The sequence below is a fragment of the Anomaloglossus baeobatrachus genome, chromosome 6 (assembly GCF_048569485.1).
Source record: "Anomaloglossus baeobatrachus isolate aAnoBae1 chromosome 6, aAnoBae1.hap1, whole genome shotgun sequence".
NCBI lineage: Eukaryota > Metazoa > Chordata > Amphibia > Anura > Aromobatidae > Anomaloglossus > Anomaloglossus baeobatrachus.
In genome coordinates this window covers 537,920,750-537,941,226 of record NC_134358.1, presented here as the reverse complement: position 1 = coordinate 537,941,226, position 20,477 = coordinate 537,920,750, and the positions used below count along the sequence as shown (strand labels likewise).

The window sequence follows — 20,477 nt, the reverse complement described above, 5'->3', positions numbered from 1 at the left end:
GTGGCCATTGAGTCCTGGATCCTAGCGTCTTCAGGATTATCTCAAGAGGTCATTGCCACTATGAGACAGGCTAGGAAACCAACGTCCGCCAAGATCTACCACAGGACGTGGAAAATATTCCTGTCGTGGTGCTCTGCTCAGGGTTTTTCTCCCTGGCCATTTACCTTGCCCACTTTTCTGTCCTTCCTTCAATCCGGATTGGAAAAGGGTTTGTCGCTCGGCTCCCTTAAGGGACAAGTCTCAGCGCTCTGTGTTTTTCCAGAAGCGCCTAGCCAGACTTCCACAGGTACGCACGTTCCTGCAGGGGGTTTGTCACATCGTTCCTCCTTACAAGCGGCCGTTAGAACCCTGGGATCTGAACAGGGTGCTGATGGTTCTTCAGAAACCACCGTTCGAGCCAATGAGGGATATTTCTCTCTCACGCCTTTCGCAGAAAGTGGTCTTCCTAGTAGCAGTCACTTCACTTCGGAGAGTGTCTGAGCTAGCAGCGTTGTCGTGCAAAGCCCCTTTCCTGGTGTTTCACCAGGACAAGGTGGTTCTGCGTCCGGTTCCGGAATTTCTCCCTAAGGTGGTATCCCCCTTTCATCTCAATCAGGATATCTCCTTACCCTCTTTTTGTCCTCATCCAGTTCACCAATGTGAAAAGGATTTGCACTTGTTAGATCTGGTGAGAGCACTCAGATTCTACATTTCTCGTACGGCGCCCCTGCGCCGCTCGGATGCACTCTTTGTCCTTGTCGCTGGCCAGCGTAAAGGGACACAAGCTTCCAAATCAACCCTGGCTCGGTGGATCAAGGAACCAATTCTCGAAGCTTATCGTTCCTCGGGGCTTCCGGTTCCCTCAGGGCTGAAGGCCCATTCTACCAGGGCCGTGGGAGCGTCCTGGGCCTTGCGGCACCAGGCTACGGCTCAGCAGGTGTGTCAGGCAGCTACCTGGTCGAGCCTGCACACTTTCACGAAACACTATCAGGTGCATACCTATGCTTCGGCAGATGCCAGCCTAGGTAGGCGAGTCCTTCAGGCGGCGGTTGCCCACCTGTAGGACGGAGCCGTTACGGCTCTATTATGAGGTATTATTTACCCACCCAGGGACTGCTTTTGGACGTCCCAATTGTCTGGGTCTCCCAATGGAGCGACAAAGAAGAAGGGAATTTTGTTTACTTACCGTAAATTCCTTTTCTTCTAGCTCCAATTGGGAGACCCAGCACCCGCCCCTGTTTTTTGTGTACAAATGTTGTTCATGTTGAATGGTTTCAGTTCTCCGATATTCCTTCGGATTGAATTTACTTTAGACCAATTTATAATTTTTTCCTCCTTCTTGCTTTTGCACCAAAACTGAGGAGCCCGTGGGAGCACGAGGGGTGTATAGGCAGAAGGGGAGGGGCTTTACACTTTTAGTGTAATACTTTGTGTGGCCTCCGGAGGCATAGCTATACACCCAATTGTCTGGGTCTCCCAATTGGAGCTAGAAGAAAAGGAATTTACGGTAAGTAAACAAAATTCCCTTCTTTACTATGAAACGAAAAGTGTCACCTTCTGCAGCTCCTGGGCTGCATTCTATGAGGGTGCACCTTGTGCCCTGACTCCCCTTGCAGACTCCGCATATAACTTTATAAAACCTGACAATTAGGTATGCTAATGACCTGTGGGGCTCAGATGGGCGTGCTCGTTTTCGTCTCCTGTTCCTCCTTGTGGCCTTCTTCGCCATCCTCCTTTCATGATTGACATGACACCGCCGTAATCCTGCACGCTGCTCGGTCAAATCTTGCGTCCGTGCAGTCGTTCCCCCGGCTCGTGAAGTTCGCCCTCGCACGAGCCGATGCGTTGTTTGCGCAGACGCGAGATTATGGTCGGCAATGTGCATGACGTCCCCTGCATCATCCTTGTACCAGACCATAATCTCGCGCATGCGCAAATATCATCATCTCACACAAACCAGCATCACAACTGATATCAGTAATTAACCCCTTCACGACCATGGACGGATCTTTCCGTCATGGATCGTGTCCCGGTAATCCCCGCCCCCTGCCGCGGGCAGGCGGCGTGGATCGGCACACATATCAGCTGTTTTCAACAGCTGACATGTGTGCCTACATGTTCCGAGTGGAATCGCATTCCACCCGGAACATTAACCCCTTAGATCTCGCTGCCAAAGTCTGGCAGCGAGATCTATATGCGCGCGGCCATCTTTTTTTCTTACCGCCGCCCCCTCCGGACGTCACGTGAGTGATCACGTGACGTTCGGTGGTTGCCATCGTAGCACAGGGTCATGTGATGACGCCTGGTGCTAAGAAGTTTCACTTTCATTCTTCCTCGGCACGGAGCAGAGGAAGAAAGAAAGTGACTATTTCTGCTGATTACAGCGGTATAGCTGTGATCAGCAGATAGCGATCAGCAATCGGATTGCTGATTGCTATAGCCCCCTAGGGGGACTAGTAAAATAAAATAAAAAAAGTAAAAAAAAAGTTTTAAAAAATTAAAAAAAAAACAAAAAACCTAAAAGTTCAAATCACCCCCCTTTCCCCCCATTGAAAATTAAAGGGTTAAAAAATAAATAAATATACACATATTTGGTATCGCCGCGTTCAGAAATGCCCGATCTATCAAAATATAAAATCAATTAATCTGATTGGTAAACGGCGTAGTGGCAAAAAAATTCCAAACGCCAAAATTACGTTTTTTGGTCGCCGCAAGTTTTACGCAAAATGCAATAACAGGCGATCAAAACGTAGCATCTGCGCAAAAATGCTACCATTAGAAACATCAGCTCGAGACGCAAAAAATAAGCCGTCACTGAGCCATAGATCCCAAAAAATAAGAACGCTACGTGTTTTGGAAAATGGCGCAAAACGTGCGCCACTTTTATTGGACAAACTTGTGAATTTTTTTTAACCCCTTAGATACAAGTAAACCTATACATGTTTGGTGTCTACAAACTCGCACCGACCTCAGGTATCATACCCACACATCAGTTTTACCATATAGTGAACACCGTGAATAAAACATCCCAAAAACTATTGTGCCATCACACTTTTTTTGCAATTTTTCCACACTTGGAATTTTTTTGCTGCTTTCCAGTACACCATATGGTAAAACTTATGGTTTCATTTAAAAGTACAACTTGTCCCGCAAAAAACAAGCCCTCATATGGCAAGATTGACGGAAAAATAAAAAAGTTACGGCTCTCGGAAGAAGGGGAGCAAAAAACAAAAACGCAAAAACGGAAAGTGCCCCGGGGCTGAAGGGGTTAAATGTTTTCTGCCCGAAAGACTGTACAGCCCTCAGCTTTTTTCAGCGTCCCCATAGAGACTGAATTCATTCCATCCTGTATTATACTCCAGAGCTGCACTCACAGTTCTGCTGGTGCAGTCACTGTGTACATACATTATTTTTCCTGTACTAATCCTGAATTACATCTTGTATTATGCTTCAGAGCTGCACTCATTATCCTGCTGATGCAATCACTGTGTACATACATTACATTACTTATCCTGTACTGATCCTGAGTTGCCTCCTGTATTATACCCCAGAGCTGCACTCACTATTCTGCTGGTGCAGTCACTGTGTACATACGTACATTATAAGGCTATGTGCCAACGGAACATCGTACCTCCGGACTTTTCTGCAGGTATTTCTGCAGGTTCACGCAGCACCTCCCCGGAATCCACAGCTAGCCATTGCTGCGATATTTCTGCGGAATTGTTGCACTAAACCTGAGGAAACAGTGCGGAATTCCCGCTCGGTATCTTCATAGTGGAGGAGCGGGAATTCCGTAGATAATTCCGCATGAATAATTGACATGCAGTTACGTGCGGCTGCAGGAAATCCGTAGCATTTTCCGCAGCTGCAAAAATCGCAGCATTGATACAGCACTCCCCAAATCCCATAGGATAACATGGAGAGTGTCTGTACTTGCGTAAACCTGCGGATTTATCTGGAAAATCTAGAAAATCCACGGGTTTTCTGCAGCAAAATCTGCAGTTACTTTCTCCCGTTGGCACATAGCCTATTACGTATCCTCTACTCATCCTGAGTTACATCCTGTATTATACTCCAGAGCTGCACTCACTATTCTGCTGGTGCAATCACTGTGTACATACATTATATTACTTTTCCTGTACTGATCCTGAATTACATCTTGTATTATGCTCCAGAGCTGCACTCACTATTCTGCTAGTGCAGTCACTGTGTACATACATTACATTATATTACTTTTCCTGTACTGATCCTGAATTACATCTTGTATTATACGATGCGATATGATACACTTTATTGATCCCGTGGGAAATTCTGGTATCACAGCAGCACAACTTAAATCATAACATGAATTACATAATTGACAAGACAGTAGAGTTGACAGAAGAACATTATACATTAGATTAGGACATACACGGGGTGAACGGAAAGTAGAAGAAATAAAGTAGACATTTACCTTGATGATGTAACACTAATGTTATTGTTGTACATTCCCATAGCAGTTGGCACAAATAATTTCCTATATTTTTCCTTCTTACACTTCCGCAGGATTAGCCGGTTACTGAAGGTCTTTTCTGTCTCATGAATAGCTCATATAATGGATGTGCATTATTATTCATAATCACCATACACTTTTTCAGAGTTCTTCTCTCCACTACCTCCTCAAAAGAGTCCAGATTGCAGCCAACAGCGGAGCTTACCTTCTTGATAAGCTTATTCAGCTTAGTAGCATCCGAGACCCGCACACTACTATCCCAGCATCCGAGACCCGCACACTACTACCCCAGCATCCGAGACCCGCACACTACTACCCCAGCATCCGAGACCCGCACACTACTACCCCAGCATCCGAGACCCGCACACTACTATCCCAGCATCCGAGACCCGCACACTACTACCCCAGCATCCGAGACCCGCACACTTCTACCCCAGCATCCGAGACCCGCACACTACTACCCCAGCATCCGAGACCCGCACACTACTACCCCAGCATCAGAGACCCGCACACTACTACCCCAGCATCAGAGACCCGCACACTACTACCCCAGCATCAGAGACCCGCACACTGCTACCCCAGCATCAGAGACCCGCACACTACTACCTCAGCATCAGAGACCCGTACACTACTACCCCAGCATCAGAGACCCATACACTACTACCCCAGCATCCGAGACCCGCACACTACTATCCCAGCATCCGAGACCCGCACACTACTACCCCAGCATCAGAGACCCGCACACTACTACCCCAGCATCCGAGACCCGCACACTACTACCCCAGCATCCGAGACCCGCACACTACTACCCCAGCATCCGAGACCCGCACACTACTACCCCAGCATCCGAGACCCGCACACTACTACCCCAGCATCAGAGACCCGCACACTACTACCCCAGCATCCGAGACCCGCACACTACTATCCCAGCATCCGACACCCGCACACTACTACCCCAGCATCCGAGACCCGCACACTACTACCCCAGCATCCGAGACCCGCACACTACTACCCCAGCATCCGAGACCCGCACACTACTACCCCAGCATCCGAGACCCGCACACTACTACCCCAGCATCCGAGACCCGCACACTACTACCCCAGCATCAGAGACCCGCACACTACTACCCCAGCATCAGAGACCCGCACACTACTACCCCAGCATCAGAGACCCGCACACTACTACCCCAGCATCCGAGACCCGCACACTACTACCTCAGCATCCGAGACCCGCACACTACTACCCCAGCATCCGAGACCCGCACACTACTACCCCAGCATCCGAGACCCGCACACTACTACCCCAGCATCCGAGACCCGCACACTACTACCCCAGCATCCGAGACCCGCACACTACCACCCCAGCATCCGAGACCCGCACACTACCACCCCAGCATCCGAGACCCGCACACTACCACCCCAGCATCAGAGACCCGCACACTACCACCCCAGCATCCGAGACCCGCACACTACCACCCCAGCATCCGAGACCCGCACACTACTACCCCAGCATCCGAGACCCGCACACTACTACCCCAGCATCCGAGACCCGCACACTACTACCCCAGCATCCGAGACCCGCACACTACTACCCCAGCATATGAGTACAAAAAAGATGGCACTTGCCACTACAGGCTGGTAGAACATTTCTAACATTTTGCTGCACACATTAAAAGACCTCAGTTTCCTTAGGAAATACAATCTGCTCATCCCCTTCTTGTAGACCCTCTCTGAGTGGCATCTCCAGTCCAGTTTGCTATCCAGGTGGAGCCCCAAATATTTGTAACTCTCCACCTGCTCTACCTCCTGACCAGCCATAGTGATCGGTACATTCCATCTTTCTGCTGCTATAGTTGGCCACCAACTCCTTAGTTTTCTTAACATTTAGTTGTAGATAGTTACCATGGCACCAATCCACAAAATTCGACACCACCCTTCTATATTCCTCATCACCCTGGTCCCCCCTAATACAGCCCACAACCAAGGAGTCATCTGAGAATTTTTGAAGTTGGCAAAAATCAGATTTATACTGAAAGTCTGATTTATACAGTGTGAATAGGAAGGGCGCTAGCACCGTTCCCTGAGGGGCATCTACACTGCTCAATAATCTGCTAGACACAACTGCTCCCATCTGTACAAACTGTGGCCGATCTGATAGGTAGTCAGTTATCCAATTTCTCATCCCCTCCTCCACCTTCATATCAGTCATCTTTTTGTGTAGAGTAAAAGTGGCTGCAGGGTGTTAAATGCACTCAAGAAATCGAATAACATTGTTCGCACAGTGGTTCCATCACTCTCCAAAAATGAATGTACAGTATGTAACTGAGAAAGAATAGCATCGTCCACCCCCAATCTATGCCGGTAAGCAAACTGTAGGGGATCAATAAAAGCCCTCACTCTCGGACTCAAGTGAGCAAGCACTAATCTTTCCAAGGCCTTCATAGCATGAGATATTAAGGCTACAGGACGATAGTCATTTAGGGTTGCAGGAGAAGTAGTCTTGGGTACCGGAACCAGACAGAAAGTTTTCCATAACACTGGTACCCTCTGTGTTTGTAGACTTCCATTAAATAGGTGTGTAAAGACCGTACATAACTGGTCTGCACAAACTTTAAGGACACGTGGACTGAGTCCATCTGGCCCTGCAGCTTTACCAATGTTAAGTGACTTAAACTGCCTCCTCACATCATTTTCGGAGACTCTGAAATTAGTCTGCTCATCCTCCAATATCAATGTTGCAGAATTTGCACCAGATTCACATCCTCTGTCTGTTAGCGTTACACATGTATTGCTAAATCTATTGAAATACTCATTCATCTCATTAGCCTTGTCCAGTTTTCCTCCCCAATGCTCAGACCTCACCTTAAGCCCAGTCAGTAATTTCATTCCTGATCAAACCTCCCTGGAATTATTGTGGGACAGTTTCTTTTCAAGTTTAATTCTGAAGACTTTCTGGGCCTCCTTTATTTTATACTTCAATTCATGCTGTATCATTTTAATTTCCTCTTTGTCGCCTAATTTAAATGCCTTTTTTTTCCTGTTGAGCAAATGCTTCAATTCTTTTGTTATCCATGGATTGTTATTTGCAAAACACCTAATCTTTTTAACAGGCACCAACATATCAATGCAGAAGTTAATGTAGTCAGTCACTCTACCAACCACTCCATTAACATTTGTATACTCGTCCATTGTCCCAAGCAACACATCCCAGTCTGTAAGTTGGAAGCAATCCTGTAAAACCTGTTCATTTCTTGGATTCCACATTTTAATTGTTTTAATTGTAGCAGGCTGTTTACTAACAACAGGTTGGTAGACTGGTGACAATAGTATAAGATTGTGATCGGATTTCCCCAAGGGCGTCAGGGCAGACGATGAATAAGCATTCTTGACATTAGCATAAAGTAAATCCAAAATAATTTTGTCACGTGTTGTACATTTAACAAATTGATAGAATTTAGGTAAAACAGTTGAAATTTTAGCCTGATTAAAATCCCCAGAGATTAAAGTAAGCGAGTTGGGGTGTTTCATCTGGAGCCGAGCAATAACTCCTGACAGCACTTCTCCTGCAGCCTCATGGTTTGCTGATGGTGGTATGTACAACACTATTGCAATTACAAGCGAGAATTCTCTAGGAATATAGTAGGTCTGAGGCCAACGGCTAGCAGTTCAATGTTCGGACAATATTATGCTCCAGAGCTGCACTCACTATTCTGCTGGTGCAGTCACTGTGTACAATAAAATGACAAATGCAAATATTTAATTTTATGGTATTAAAATATAACATATTTAGTAAATCCCCCATCATTTTTTCCTGGCTCCGTCCTCCAGTGTCCCTGAACTGGGAAGTCTCTGTAACTCGGAGCTAATCTTTTCGTGGACACGCAGGAGAACGCTGAGGCTGAAGAACCAGAAGCCGTAACCAGAATCTTTCAGTTGCTGAATTCTAGATTTTAGATTGCAAATATGGAAACCCGAATATTCAGGTTGTTGAGAATTTCCTTCACGTCGACCCCATAATCCATCAGGACCTTGATCTTGTTGGCAAATATTGCTGGTGTCACGAACTGTAATGTGTGACAGGTGGAGACATAAGGGGAATTCTCTGACTCTGTGCGCCCCAAGGACTGCAGTATGGTCTGCGCGTTTCTGTAGTGGTTTACGCAGTAGGTATAACAGAAGCTGATGATGGGCGCGCGGTCACTCTGTTTCCAGAGCAGCAGGACGCCATTATTGAGCTTAATCTTGGGCTCAATGTTCTCAATGTTGTTTTGGATACGATTTGTACTTTTTGTTAAAATATACATATGCATATATCTAGAAATCAATTCCCCGACAAACTCCTGGGTATTTGTTCCACCTAATATTGTGCACATTCCTAATAAATATTCCACATTGAGTTTGTTGAGGTTGACGCTTTTTGCAAAAGTTCTCGGCAACTTGGCCATCAGCCGGCACTGGACTTTGGGTGGCAATCCGAGGGACTGGAGGTAGCGAATATTTTGTACTGAATTCGTGGTATTACATGAAGAAAAAGACTCCGGGGAGCGCAGGACGGTCGCCTCTGAATCCAGTAACCCTTTCCAAATGTTCCACATCTTGTGTGACTTCTAAATTGTGAGTTATCGCCTGCGGGTACCTGGAGATGATGCTTGCAACTATTTTGGCATTTGCACCTTTGTCAGTAAGGAAGTGTTTAACATTTTACTTGTATGTAGTCGTCTTCTTGAGATACTTTCTGAGCTGTATCATGTCCACCCCCATTTTCTCCAGACTGGTCAGGTTTTCGATCGGGACTTTTACTTTGTCGTGTGAAAGTTGATGTGAGCAGAACCTCGCCCATGAGACATCGGTAATGGGGAGGGGTCAACTCACCACCGACTTAGCACTTCCTGTGCTTCTAAAATAGGTCACAAAATTCCCAATTATGTGAATAAACATTTTCATGGTCATGGTCAGAAGCTTGTCCTTCTGTCTCAAGAATTTAGGAATAATCTAATATATAAAGGTGTGTATGTGTGTGTGTGTATGTATGTGTGTGTGTGTATATGAGGAGGGTGTGTGTGCGTGTGTGTATGAGGAGGATGTGTGTGTGTATATATGAGGAGGGTGTGTGTGTGTGTCTCTGTCTGCTAAAGGAATCCACACCATCACATTTACAATCACAAAATTTTACACAGCCGCCTCGTATGACTCAGGGAATGTCATAGACTATGTTTTGAGGGGAAAATTTAACTCCACGCTTTAGTTATTTTACAAAAAAACCTGCTTACATTAGTCAATGGAGCTGGGAGCTACAGGTCATTAATAGGAGCTGTGATCAGTTGCTATCGGCAACAAAGGACATTCATAGTATAAGAAGCTTATATGTGAGACAGAGACAGAGAAACAGAGAGTGAGAAAGGCAGACAGACAGAGACAGACCTAGAGAGAGGCAGACAGGGAGAGAGGCACACAGAAAGACGACTAGAGAGACAGACCGAGAGAGAGGCCGAGAGGTATACAGACAGAGGGAGAAAGAGGCAGACATAGAGAGACAAAGTGACGAATAGAGAGACAGAGAGACGGATATAGAGATAAACAGACAGCGACAGAGAGAGGCAGACAGGACAAGAGACAGAGATAGAGAGTGAGACATAGATAGACAGACAGATAGTGGGAGAGAGAAAGATAGCTAAAGAGGGAGAGTGGGAGAGAGACAGTACACTGGGTACTACAGCTAGTAATAAAATAAGAAAACATTACAGACTAGTTTTGTTTTTTCCTTTAATTATTAACAATGACATCAACCCAATAAAAAAAAACGTATGTGATGGACCAGAGAGGCTGAAGTATCAGGGGTTGGATACCACAAGGGAACAGCCCCTCTACCCACTTTGCACATATACTGTACGCTCTGCGCTGGGTGACCTGTGATTGGAGCATATTCAGGAGCGGAGCCGTCGCCAATTGGTAAATGCCAGCTACGTTGCATATCCGCCATCTGTTGCACCAGCTTACATAGGCCCTTTTGACGCAATCACTGGGCGCTGATGGGACCTGATGAACTTTCCTGTCACTGGCATATTTACACTATAACCTGCAATAAGGAGAACAGATCATCACTGATTCATAAGAAAACAAAAAAACTAAAGTAAAAAATAAATCAGTGTTTAAAAATATTAAAAAAAATCATTAAATGTTATTTTCCCTTTTTTTTTTCCCCCGTTACTTATCTCGAACAGCAGTGTTTTTTGAAAAATAAAGATTTTTTTTTTTTACCCAAAATAAATGAATAAAAAATAAATGCAAGTTTTTTTTATCACTGTAACCGTGCTGACCTGGACCACCATATCTGAGGGTCATTTTTACCATACAAGGAAGGCAAAAAAAACCACCAAATTATAAATGAAAGAAAGACCTAATTGCATTTTTATTTTATTCAACATTTCACCCCACTTGAAAGGTTTTGTTTTTCTGTACATTATGCGGTAATGTGAATGATGTCAACTACACCTTGTCCTGCAAAAAACAAACTATCACACGGCTATGGGGAGCAAAAAAAAAGGAAAGTTATGCCTGTTAGAGAAGGGGAGGAAGAAAAAAATTTAAAATGGAAGTGAAAACAAATGTAGAAAACCCTCAAACCCCTAAGGAGATTAAAGTATTAAAGTTCAAGGGGCTGTCCAGAACATTAACTGATCGGATAGGTCACCAATGTCTAATTGATGGGGGTGTGATACCGACACCCCCGTTGATCAGCTGTTCCCGATGCCACTGCCTGGAACCACTCAGTTTTGGACCTGCACAGCTTTGTCTGCTGTATAGTGGCCATGGATATCTGCCTTCTATTCAAATCAATAGGTGGCGGATGTGCAGCTTCCGATGCCGCCTGTGTTACACAGGGGGCACTTGGTTCAAGCAGCAGCGATCAGAGCTCTAACCTATTGCAGCAATACGTCCTGCTACAATGTATCGCGCCCTCTAATTGGACCCAGTCAGCCGCTGGTGAGTGGCTTAGTCTTCTGCTTTGTGATTGGTCACATAGTTGTGCACTGTGATTGGCCATGAGCTAAACAACCTTAAATGATGATGTCATACCCATGTGACCTGTCATGTGTGGGAGGAGTCAGAATCCAAATTGTGCAGGTGGAGGAGCAGCTCCCTGTAGTGCCAAGCTGAGCAGGACACAATTCACAATAGGAGAGTGGCTTGGCTCTAGAACATACACCAATTTATTAACCCCTTCTCAACAGGGGGCATAAAAACGTGTGTATGGACTGTGCTATACAGCTGGTATCTGCCTGCATTTAGGATTTACTATTCCAGTCCCCCATTAGATATCATTACAGTTCGGTTGTGGGTGTCGATCGCTAAAGCGGCTAAAGGCGCCCATGTGTCAGCCATATTGATACTCCTGTGAAGCCCAACCATATGCTTCATTGACGATTTTTAGCTATATACTGCGATACAGCGTGCAGGATATAGAAAAAGCCATCCGATGATTACAGGATAAAATCTCCTAAGGACATAAAAAAAGTTAAAAGTATAAATTAAAAAAAAATCATAAAAAATGGAATCACGCCTTTATTCCCTATTAAAAATAAAGAAATATAAATATAACCACACCTATTTGGTTTGGCTGATTTTCCGTCGCTGCTCCTTCCCACTAAAAAGGGAATAAAAAAAAATATTGTATGGACCCAAAATGGAATCAACAAAAGTGATTGCTCCAAACACAAAAAAGGAAAAAAAAAAGGTCAAAAACTGGTAAAACAATAACTTTAAAAAAAAACACAAAAAACACATTTCTAAATTTTTCTATCACCACTGAAATAAATAAAGAAATAAACAATCTATACTGGTTGGTTTGGCGGTGATCGCACTGACCTGGTCCTCAGTCCTTGGTGTCATTGCGGATGCAGCAGAAGATGGGTCTGAGGAATCTGCAGGAGATAAGATCGGAGTGAGGATTACTGAAGACGAATGGGTCAGGGGGGGGGCATAATGGCGTCTGCTGAGAAGGGTCTAGACTGGGGAGGGGGATTAGTGGGGGGATCATTTCTGTACAGTCCTGGAGACACCAGATGATTTTGGTAAGTCCTGCGCACGGGTCACCCACATTCTGCAGGTATTACAATAGGAAACTCTCCAGGGAATCTGAAGGGTAAACTCCATTAGTGTAAATGACTTTATAAGACTAATTTTTCCTTCCGTATTAGAGCGGGGTCCTGATGGGAGGATCCTCTCCTGTTACCTCTATTTGCCCTAATATGGGAGGAATAAGAGGCAGCATCCAAAAATTGCACTTACCTAGAGGATTTTCTCTTCCCGTTGCTGCTAATAGAGGAACATAAGAAATCATTATTAATAAATTTGCTGTATATCAAAAAGTAGATGAGATTCTAATCCCTGCAACAACTCCCCCCATTGTCCTCTACTAGAGCAGTTTATGTAAGGACAGATTAATAACTGTTATATCCTTTCTGCCTCCACTAGAGGGCACTCACTGCACACTGATTATACAAATCGATGGCACCTGTATAAATCCCTATGTAGTGAGCACCCTCTAGTGGCAGCAACAAATATTATGAAGGTGAAGTATCACTCACTTGTTCCTCTCCTGGTGTCTTTTCAGACATTTTGGTTTCCACCACTTGCGTTTTGTCCTGAGAGAGATTAGGGTAGATATGATTACCAATGGGGGGAGGCCATTCCCTAGGATCAGTCTATACAATACATGGAGACTGTCATGTTCAGGAGCCAATGAACGAAGCAAAAGAAAAGTATGTGATGATATAATATGGGGGGTAAGAAAACTAGGGTCAAATTACAGTGGAGAGGTTTCTTATAGTGACCAATCAGATTATTGCTCTCATTGGCGAGTCTCGGCCGTTTTACGCAGCACGCGGTGATTTTATCTCCTCAGCCTGAAAACAGCTGAGGAAAAAATGACAGATCAGCAGTGACTGAACAACACGGGGTCGAGTACAACGCGAATTTCTATCAGATTGCACCCGGCGCAGATGTGAGAGAACAGTAACTTTGTTTTTCTCATTGTAAAAAAGTAAAACGCCTCCTCAGTCACTACAGCGGGAATACAGGGGACCGTGTGCGACATGTCACAGTGATATACAGACACATAGAGCTCTTACTTCTCTGTAGCTGGGTCTTCTGCTCTTGCCTCCTCCTTCTTGATGTCACTTTCTTCCTCGGTGTTACTCCCCTCCTCCTCTTCCTCGGTGTTACTCTTGTCCTCCTCTTCCTCTAGATTAATCTCCTCCATGTTCCTTTCCTCCCCTTCCTTGATGTTATTCTCTTCCTCCACCTCCTCTATGTAAATCTCCTGGATGTTACTCCCCTCTTCCACGATGTTACTGTCCTCCTCTATCTGGATGTTAGTCTCCTCCTCAAAGTAAATCTCCTCCATGTAAATCTCCTCCATGTAAATCACCTCCATGAAAATCTCCTCCTCCTCTTCCTCGGTGTTACTGTCCTCCTCCTCTTCCTCGGTGTTACTGTCCTCCTCCTCCTCTTCATCGGTGTTACTCTCCTCCTCTTCCTTGGTGTTACTTTCCTCCTTGATGTTAATCTCCTTCATGTAAATTTCCTCCATGTAAATCACCTCCATGTAAATCTCCCCCTCCTCTTCCTCGGTGTAACTCTCCTCCTCCTCTTCCTCAGTGTTACTCTCCTCTTCTTCATTAGTGTTACTCTCCTCCTTATTTTCCTCCTTGGTGTTACTCTCCTCCTTGATGTTAATATCCTCCTTGTCCTCGATGTTAATCTCCTTCATGTAAATCTGCTCAATGTAAATCTCCTCCTCTTCCTCGGTGTTACTCTCCTCCTTGATGTATATCTCCTCTTCCTCGAATTTAATCTCCTCCTTTTTGATGTCACTCCCCTTCTCCTTGTCCTCGATGTTCATCTTCTCTTCCTCGATGTTAATCTCCTCCTCCTCGATGTTACTCTCCTCTACCACCTCCCTCGTCATGTCCTCCTCCCTATAAGTAGATAAGGCAGTGAGAGTTCAGGACTTTCTCTCTGTGCTCTCTAGATGGATTATTTATTTACCTTACTTATATAGCGTCATTATAGTCATATACCATTGGGACTCACAATTTAAATTCCTTGTCTGTAGGTTTTGGAGTGTGGAAAGAACCCGGAGGAAACCCACAAAAACACGGGGAGAACATACAGATTCCTTGCAGATGTTGTATTTGGTTGAATTTAAACCAAGGAACTAGTGCTGCAAGGCTACAGTGCTAACCACTGAGTCACCGTGCAGTGCTAACCACTGAGTCACCGTGCAGTGCTAACCACTGAGTCACCGTGCAGTGCTAACCACTGAGTCACCGGGCAGTGCAAACCACTGAGCCACTGTACAGTGCTAACCACTGAGTCACCGTGCAGTCTAAATGATGAGCATCAGACAGAAGTGAAGAAGGACGTCATAAACAAGTCTAATTTACCAAACTTGTCCTCAACTTGTTCCTGCACTTTCACGCCTGAACTTATCACCAAAATTCCCTCATCAACACTCACGCCTTATCTATACCCCAAGCCTGTCCACCAACCTTTACTCCAAGCTCACTGCTCTTCTCCCTTATTTTTTACATGACAAGACCCCAATCTTTAGCAGAGGACCTCTACAGCACTTAAGACCACCAGTGCCCTGAGTAACACCAGTACCCAGATCTGCACCCACATACAAGACCTTCTCACCGCTATCCAAAAAGGAACCCCATAATTTAGAGGGTAATCCTGAGTGTGGCCCCTATGCTCCCCACTATCCCAGACTTTCCGCTGACTTATGAGAATCCCCAGTAGTTGCCATCACCCATCATTGCTGCATTCACAGATACCCTTTAAATTTTATATGTAGAAATAAGGGAATCTGACAGCTCCTCGATGCCACAAATGTGTTCACTCTTATGTTAATATCCAGCCTAACAAGCCCTTTGTACAGTATATTTGATTGCAATGTATGGCAAAAATAATGTAAAAAATCTATTTGTGATAAGATTATTTTCAGACTAGTCGGGGGGGGGGGGGGGGGGGGGTTGGTTTCTCCAAACTGGTCACCCACTCACCATATTATCACGCCCCTGTGGAAATGGATAACATGATAACACCGCCTGCTCCCCGCATGTCTCGCACATGCACACGACTTTGGTCATTTCAATGAAGCCGGATGTATGTTACCCAGCTGTATAGCCGCACTGCACATGTATAGAGAGCACATCGTGACAAAGTGACCTACTGTCCACAGAGGAGCCAAAGACCAATAGCCGAAAGGAGACTGAACTAACGGCAGTTTACTTTATTACTATGTGCTCCCCAGACATGCACCGCGCACCTATGAAGCTGGGGGACATATAAGCAGCTGTATTGTGCACTAACACAACATGAGTCATCATATAACCAGCTGTATTGTGCACTAACACAACATGAGTCATCATATAACCAGCTGCATTGTGCACTAACACAACATAAGTCATCATATAACCAGCTGCATTGTGCACTAACACAACATGAGTCATCATATAACCAGCTGCACTGTGCACTAACACATGAGTCATCATATAAGCAGCTGCATTGTGCACTAACACAACATGAGTCATCATATAACCAGCTGCATTGTGCACTAACACAACATGAGTCATCATATAACCAGCTGCATTGTGCACTAACACAACATGAGTCATCATATAACCAGCTGTATTGTGCACTAACACAACATGAGTCATCATATAACCAGCTGTATTGTGCACTAACACAACATGAGTCATCATATAACCAACTTCGTTGCGCACTAACACAACATGAGTCATCATATAACCAGCTGCATTGTGCACTAACACAACATGAGTCATCATATAACCAGCTGCATTGTGCACTGACACAACATGAGTCATCTGCATGCATGAGACTTGCAGTGTAGTTCAGTACTCGGCCACCTCTCACTCCGGACCTCATACTGAGGAATCCTCTATCACTTGTCTGTCACTCAGCGTATCCCCAGATGTACAAGATTACATGAAAACACCTTGAAAAAAAGGTTTATGTCAAACAGACTCCTGTGATGACGCCTTCTATCCCCATACACTCGCATTTATTATTAATTGGATGCTATAACACATACTTTATTACTGAATGGAGCAGATTGCATTGGTGCAATGTCAAATAAAATTAACATAAAGGGTTTTTTTTTGGACTTCACTTTTTTTTTTCACTATTTTTTTTTGTATGGGGCTAAGAACTTACCAGCAGGTGGTATGTAACTACCTGCCTGTTCTGTCCGGCGACTATCTATGCCAGCTCACAGTGGTCACAGTCTGCTCCTTCTGGAAATCTTCCTGCTTTCAGGGTGTCATATCGACAGAGCAGCTTCTTCTCTTCCTCTCTGCTCTGTTGACAGGGCGTCACTGCTGATGTCATGCTGATTGACCGCTGTCTCTCTGCTGCCTAACTGCAGGGAGCTGGCTGTCAATCGGAATGACGTTGGCAGTGATGTCCCATCGACAGAACAAGCCCTGAAGAGGAAGAGTTTCTCTGTTGACGTGAGGTCAAAGGAAGCACCTGAGCCGGCAGAGATCATTTCTGGGCAGAACAGGCAGGTAGTGTGCAATTACCTGCTAAGTTCTTAGCCCTATAAGTAGAAATAACCAAGTCCGGCATAAACACTTTAATAAATTGGGACACATCTGTATCAGTCCTAGTGTGTGGCTCTACAGTAGATCCGAGGACCACCAGCCTCATCCGGTCTAATGGGCCCCGTCTGCCTGTGATGTTTCTGCAGGTGGAGACAATGATCGCTGGTAATGTCGCTCCATACGGTGAAGATGACAATGTTCTCTGGTTATAAACCCTCGCTGAGTGTTATGGACACAATATATATTTATAGGAATAATGGACTTACTCAACGCCGTCCAAATCACATGGTCCAAATTTCCAAAAGAAAGATAAAAACGCCATTATTCTCGCTGAAGAAAACAAGACATGATCGAAGAGAGTTAGGGACACAACAGGAGGTGAACAGAGTGCAGGCGTCTACTATACAAAAGATACATTTACTTTCCACCATAAACTTCAACCCACAAGGAGTGTCAGCTCTGCAGTTTATTTTATAATGGGTGATGTCATAATGTATGGGGGCGGAGCCAACAACAACATTACGTGACAACCACAGCATTCCGTGACATCACTGCCGGGTTCCATTGCTGCTCATTGCCCAATATATTAGAGATCAAACAATAAATATCACAAAAATATGATTACTAATTATTGTCTCTGCCTTCTAGATCACCGTATACACAGAGCTGTGCAAAGGTTGCACACAAAGTAAAATGAAGCACTAGCAGAGCGTCTCCCTTCAGACCTGGTGTCATGTGACCACTGGGTCTCAAAAAGGAGTAGGAGATGCTGAGTCCTAGGAGTCCTAGTCAGTTCTGCTATGCAGCCAGAAGGCCACATTTCCCCTGTAACTGAGGCTAATATACCAGCCCCAGTTACAGGGGAAAAATTAGAATAAAAAAAAAAGTACCATGTTGAAAGGCCCATCAAAGATCTTTTACGTCTTTTATGACCTTATGTGGAGCAAAAGATATGATATAAATAAAAAAAATAAAAATAAAAAGTAGGCAAATCATAAATAAGAAAAAAAAGCTATTGTCAATCCACATCACTGTTACTGGTCCCAGCCATGTTTGATATATAAAATAATAAGAAATGGGAACACATTTTATATGAATGTTAGTGGTCCTTTGTGGATAATAAAAAATGAAGAAAACATGAAAAACAGATAGTTATTTCCTTTATTTTACCGATATCGCTTGAAAAGAGTATAGTAATATCATAAAAATTAAGCCCCAGGTATCATAAAAAACACACACATAATATTGAAAATCTGAATTAGAATAGATTTTACTGCTCTTTAAACTGCATGCATGGAAAAAAAAAAAGAAAAAAATGTGCCTGGTCAGGAGCGAGGGTAAATGGCTGGCACGGCTCGCTCCTGAACTGTTTAATTAATAGAAAATAAATTTGAAAAAAATAGAGGAGAATGAAGAACACAACAGGAGGAGACACAGAGCAGCTTACCTCTCTCCACTAACTACACACCCTCAAATGGAATGTGCGTCCTACAGCTCCTTATATAACGTACGTGATGTCATAATGCAAGGAGGCGGAGCCAGAATCCACAGCATTCCATGACATCATCAGTAATGGCAGTGGCTGTTATTTAAAGGGACCAGACCAGGCCTGACGCCCATTGAATTAAATAAAGATTAAATGGTCTCACTCTCTAGTTCTCCTCCTCGGCCCCTGAACCCATTTAGAAGACACACAATCCCATTATTACTATACAGTATAATTCTGGAGTAGTTTCTACTGGTTCTAACATTGATAGATCTAGAGCAATCATTCATAAATCCCAGAAATACAGAAATTTAGATGGCGTGGATCAGGGCCTGTGGGGCAAAACACAGCAGTGCCCATCCTTAGGGTAGACTCACATGACTATATTTTTGGTCCTGCTGTCTATGACACATTGGAGCACACATGGACAGCATTCAGACCAACATTATTCAAAGGGACAATGCAGATGAGTCATTTTTTTCACTGAATCTGAGCGTGAAAATAATTGCAGCATGCTTTAGTTTTTTCAGTGTCTGACGAGACTCGCCCATTCAAGTCTATGAGTGTACAAAAAAAAATCGGATTCCATACAAAGACGCCGCATAGCATCCGATTTTTACAGTTACATTGCAGGACTGTAACATAGGAAACTGTGTTTAGTTTTGATAATTTTTAATAACTGCTGATTTATAAAAATTGACTACACAAAACATAAGACCAGGGGCGTAATGATCGTGGTCACAGAGGTCATGACCGGAGGTGGAGGAAGCCCGCCGAGCCCAACTGAAATGCATTGCTGAGCAGGGACCTATCGGGTGGCTTTCAGCTGACATCAGTGTGCCAATGATAGGGGGTGCATGGCAGTGACACCATGCATCATCATAGAAGGCACACTGATGTCAGCTGATGGCCACTGCGCCAGCTACAGAGGAGGACGCCGCGCAACGTGGGAGCCCTGGATGGAGAGTAGAATGTTTTTTGGGTTTTTATGTGTTAGATACAGAATAGGTTTATATATACCAGGATGATCCAGGATAGAGACATATATACCATGATGTGGAACATATATACCAAGAAGGGGCCCAAGATAAGGACATATATGCCAGATGGGGACATATATACCAGGATGGGGGACATATATCCAAGAAAGGGCCCAGAATAAGGACATATATGCCAGGATGGGGGCATACGTACCACGATGGGGGACATACAGTATATACCGGCATGGGGACATCTATACTAGAATACGGATATATTTACCAGGATGGCAGACAGATATACGAGGATAGGGACATATATGCCAGGATAAGTACATATATACCAGGGAGAGGTCCTGGATGAGTACATATTTACTATTAAGGGGCTCAGTATGCAGACGTATATACCAAGATGGGGGACATACCGTATTTACTATGTAGGGGCCAAGGATTTGAGACATATACATCAGGATGGGAGACATATTTATCAGGATTGAGACATATATACCAGGAAGGGAGACATATTTACTATGAAGAGGCCCAGGATGGGAGGCATAGTTATCAAAAATGGGGGACATATTTACCAGGATGGAGACATATATACCAAAAAAGGACATATATACTAGGAAGGGGCCCATGATATGGTCATATATGCCAGGATAGGTGACATATTTACCAGAATGTGGCCTATACATCTGATCATTATGTAGGGGGCAGGATCCAGGTCCCAATTTTGCATCAGGGCCCATCGGACTCTAGTTACGCCACTACATAAAACTATAGTAATCTTACAGCTAGTGTCTTGGATGAAGAACATCCATATTCCATATAGAAACCTAGTATAAAACTCTTTTTTGACTATTTAGAAACATTCTCACCACAGATGTAAACACTCAGTACACAGATACGGT

The 20,477-nt window shown here is 44.4% G+C and overlaps 1 protein-coding gene and 1 pseudogene across 1 annotated transcript; both read right to left on the bottom strand.

Moving 5' to 3' along the window:
• Positions 1–8,272: 8,272 nt before the first annotated feature.
• On the bottom strand, positions 8,273–9,421 carry LOC142243976 (transcription termination factor 1, mitochondrial-like; annotated as a pseudogene).
• An 817-nt stretch (positions 9,422–10,238) lies between these two features.
• On the bottom strand, positions 10,239–18,562 carry LOC142244567 (uncharacterized). The gene is made up of 7 exons (XM_075316814.1): positions 18,551–18,562; positions 17,370–17,433; positions 13,603–14,451; positions 13,060–13,116; positions 12,761–12,787; positions 12,338–12,393; positions 10,239–10,547 (listed from the first exon to the last, which is right to left on the bottom strand). The coding sequence occupies exons 2-6, from the start codon at positions 17,423–17,425 to the stop codon at positions 12,345–12,347; spliced, it is 1,038 nt and encodes a 345-aa protein (XP_075172929.1). The 5' UTR covers positions 17,426–17,433; positions 18,551–18,562; the 3' UTR covers positions 10,239–10,547; positions 12,338–12,344.
• Between the last annotated feature and the right edge of the window lie 1,915 nt (positions 18,563–20,477).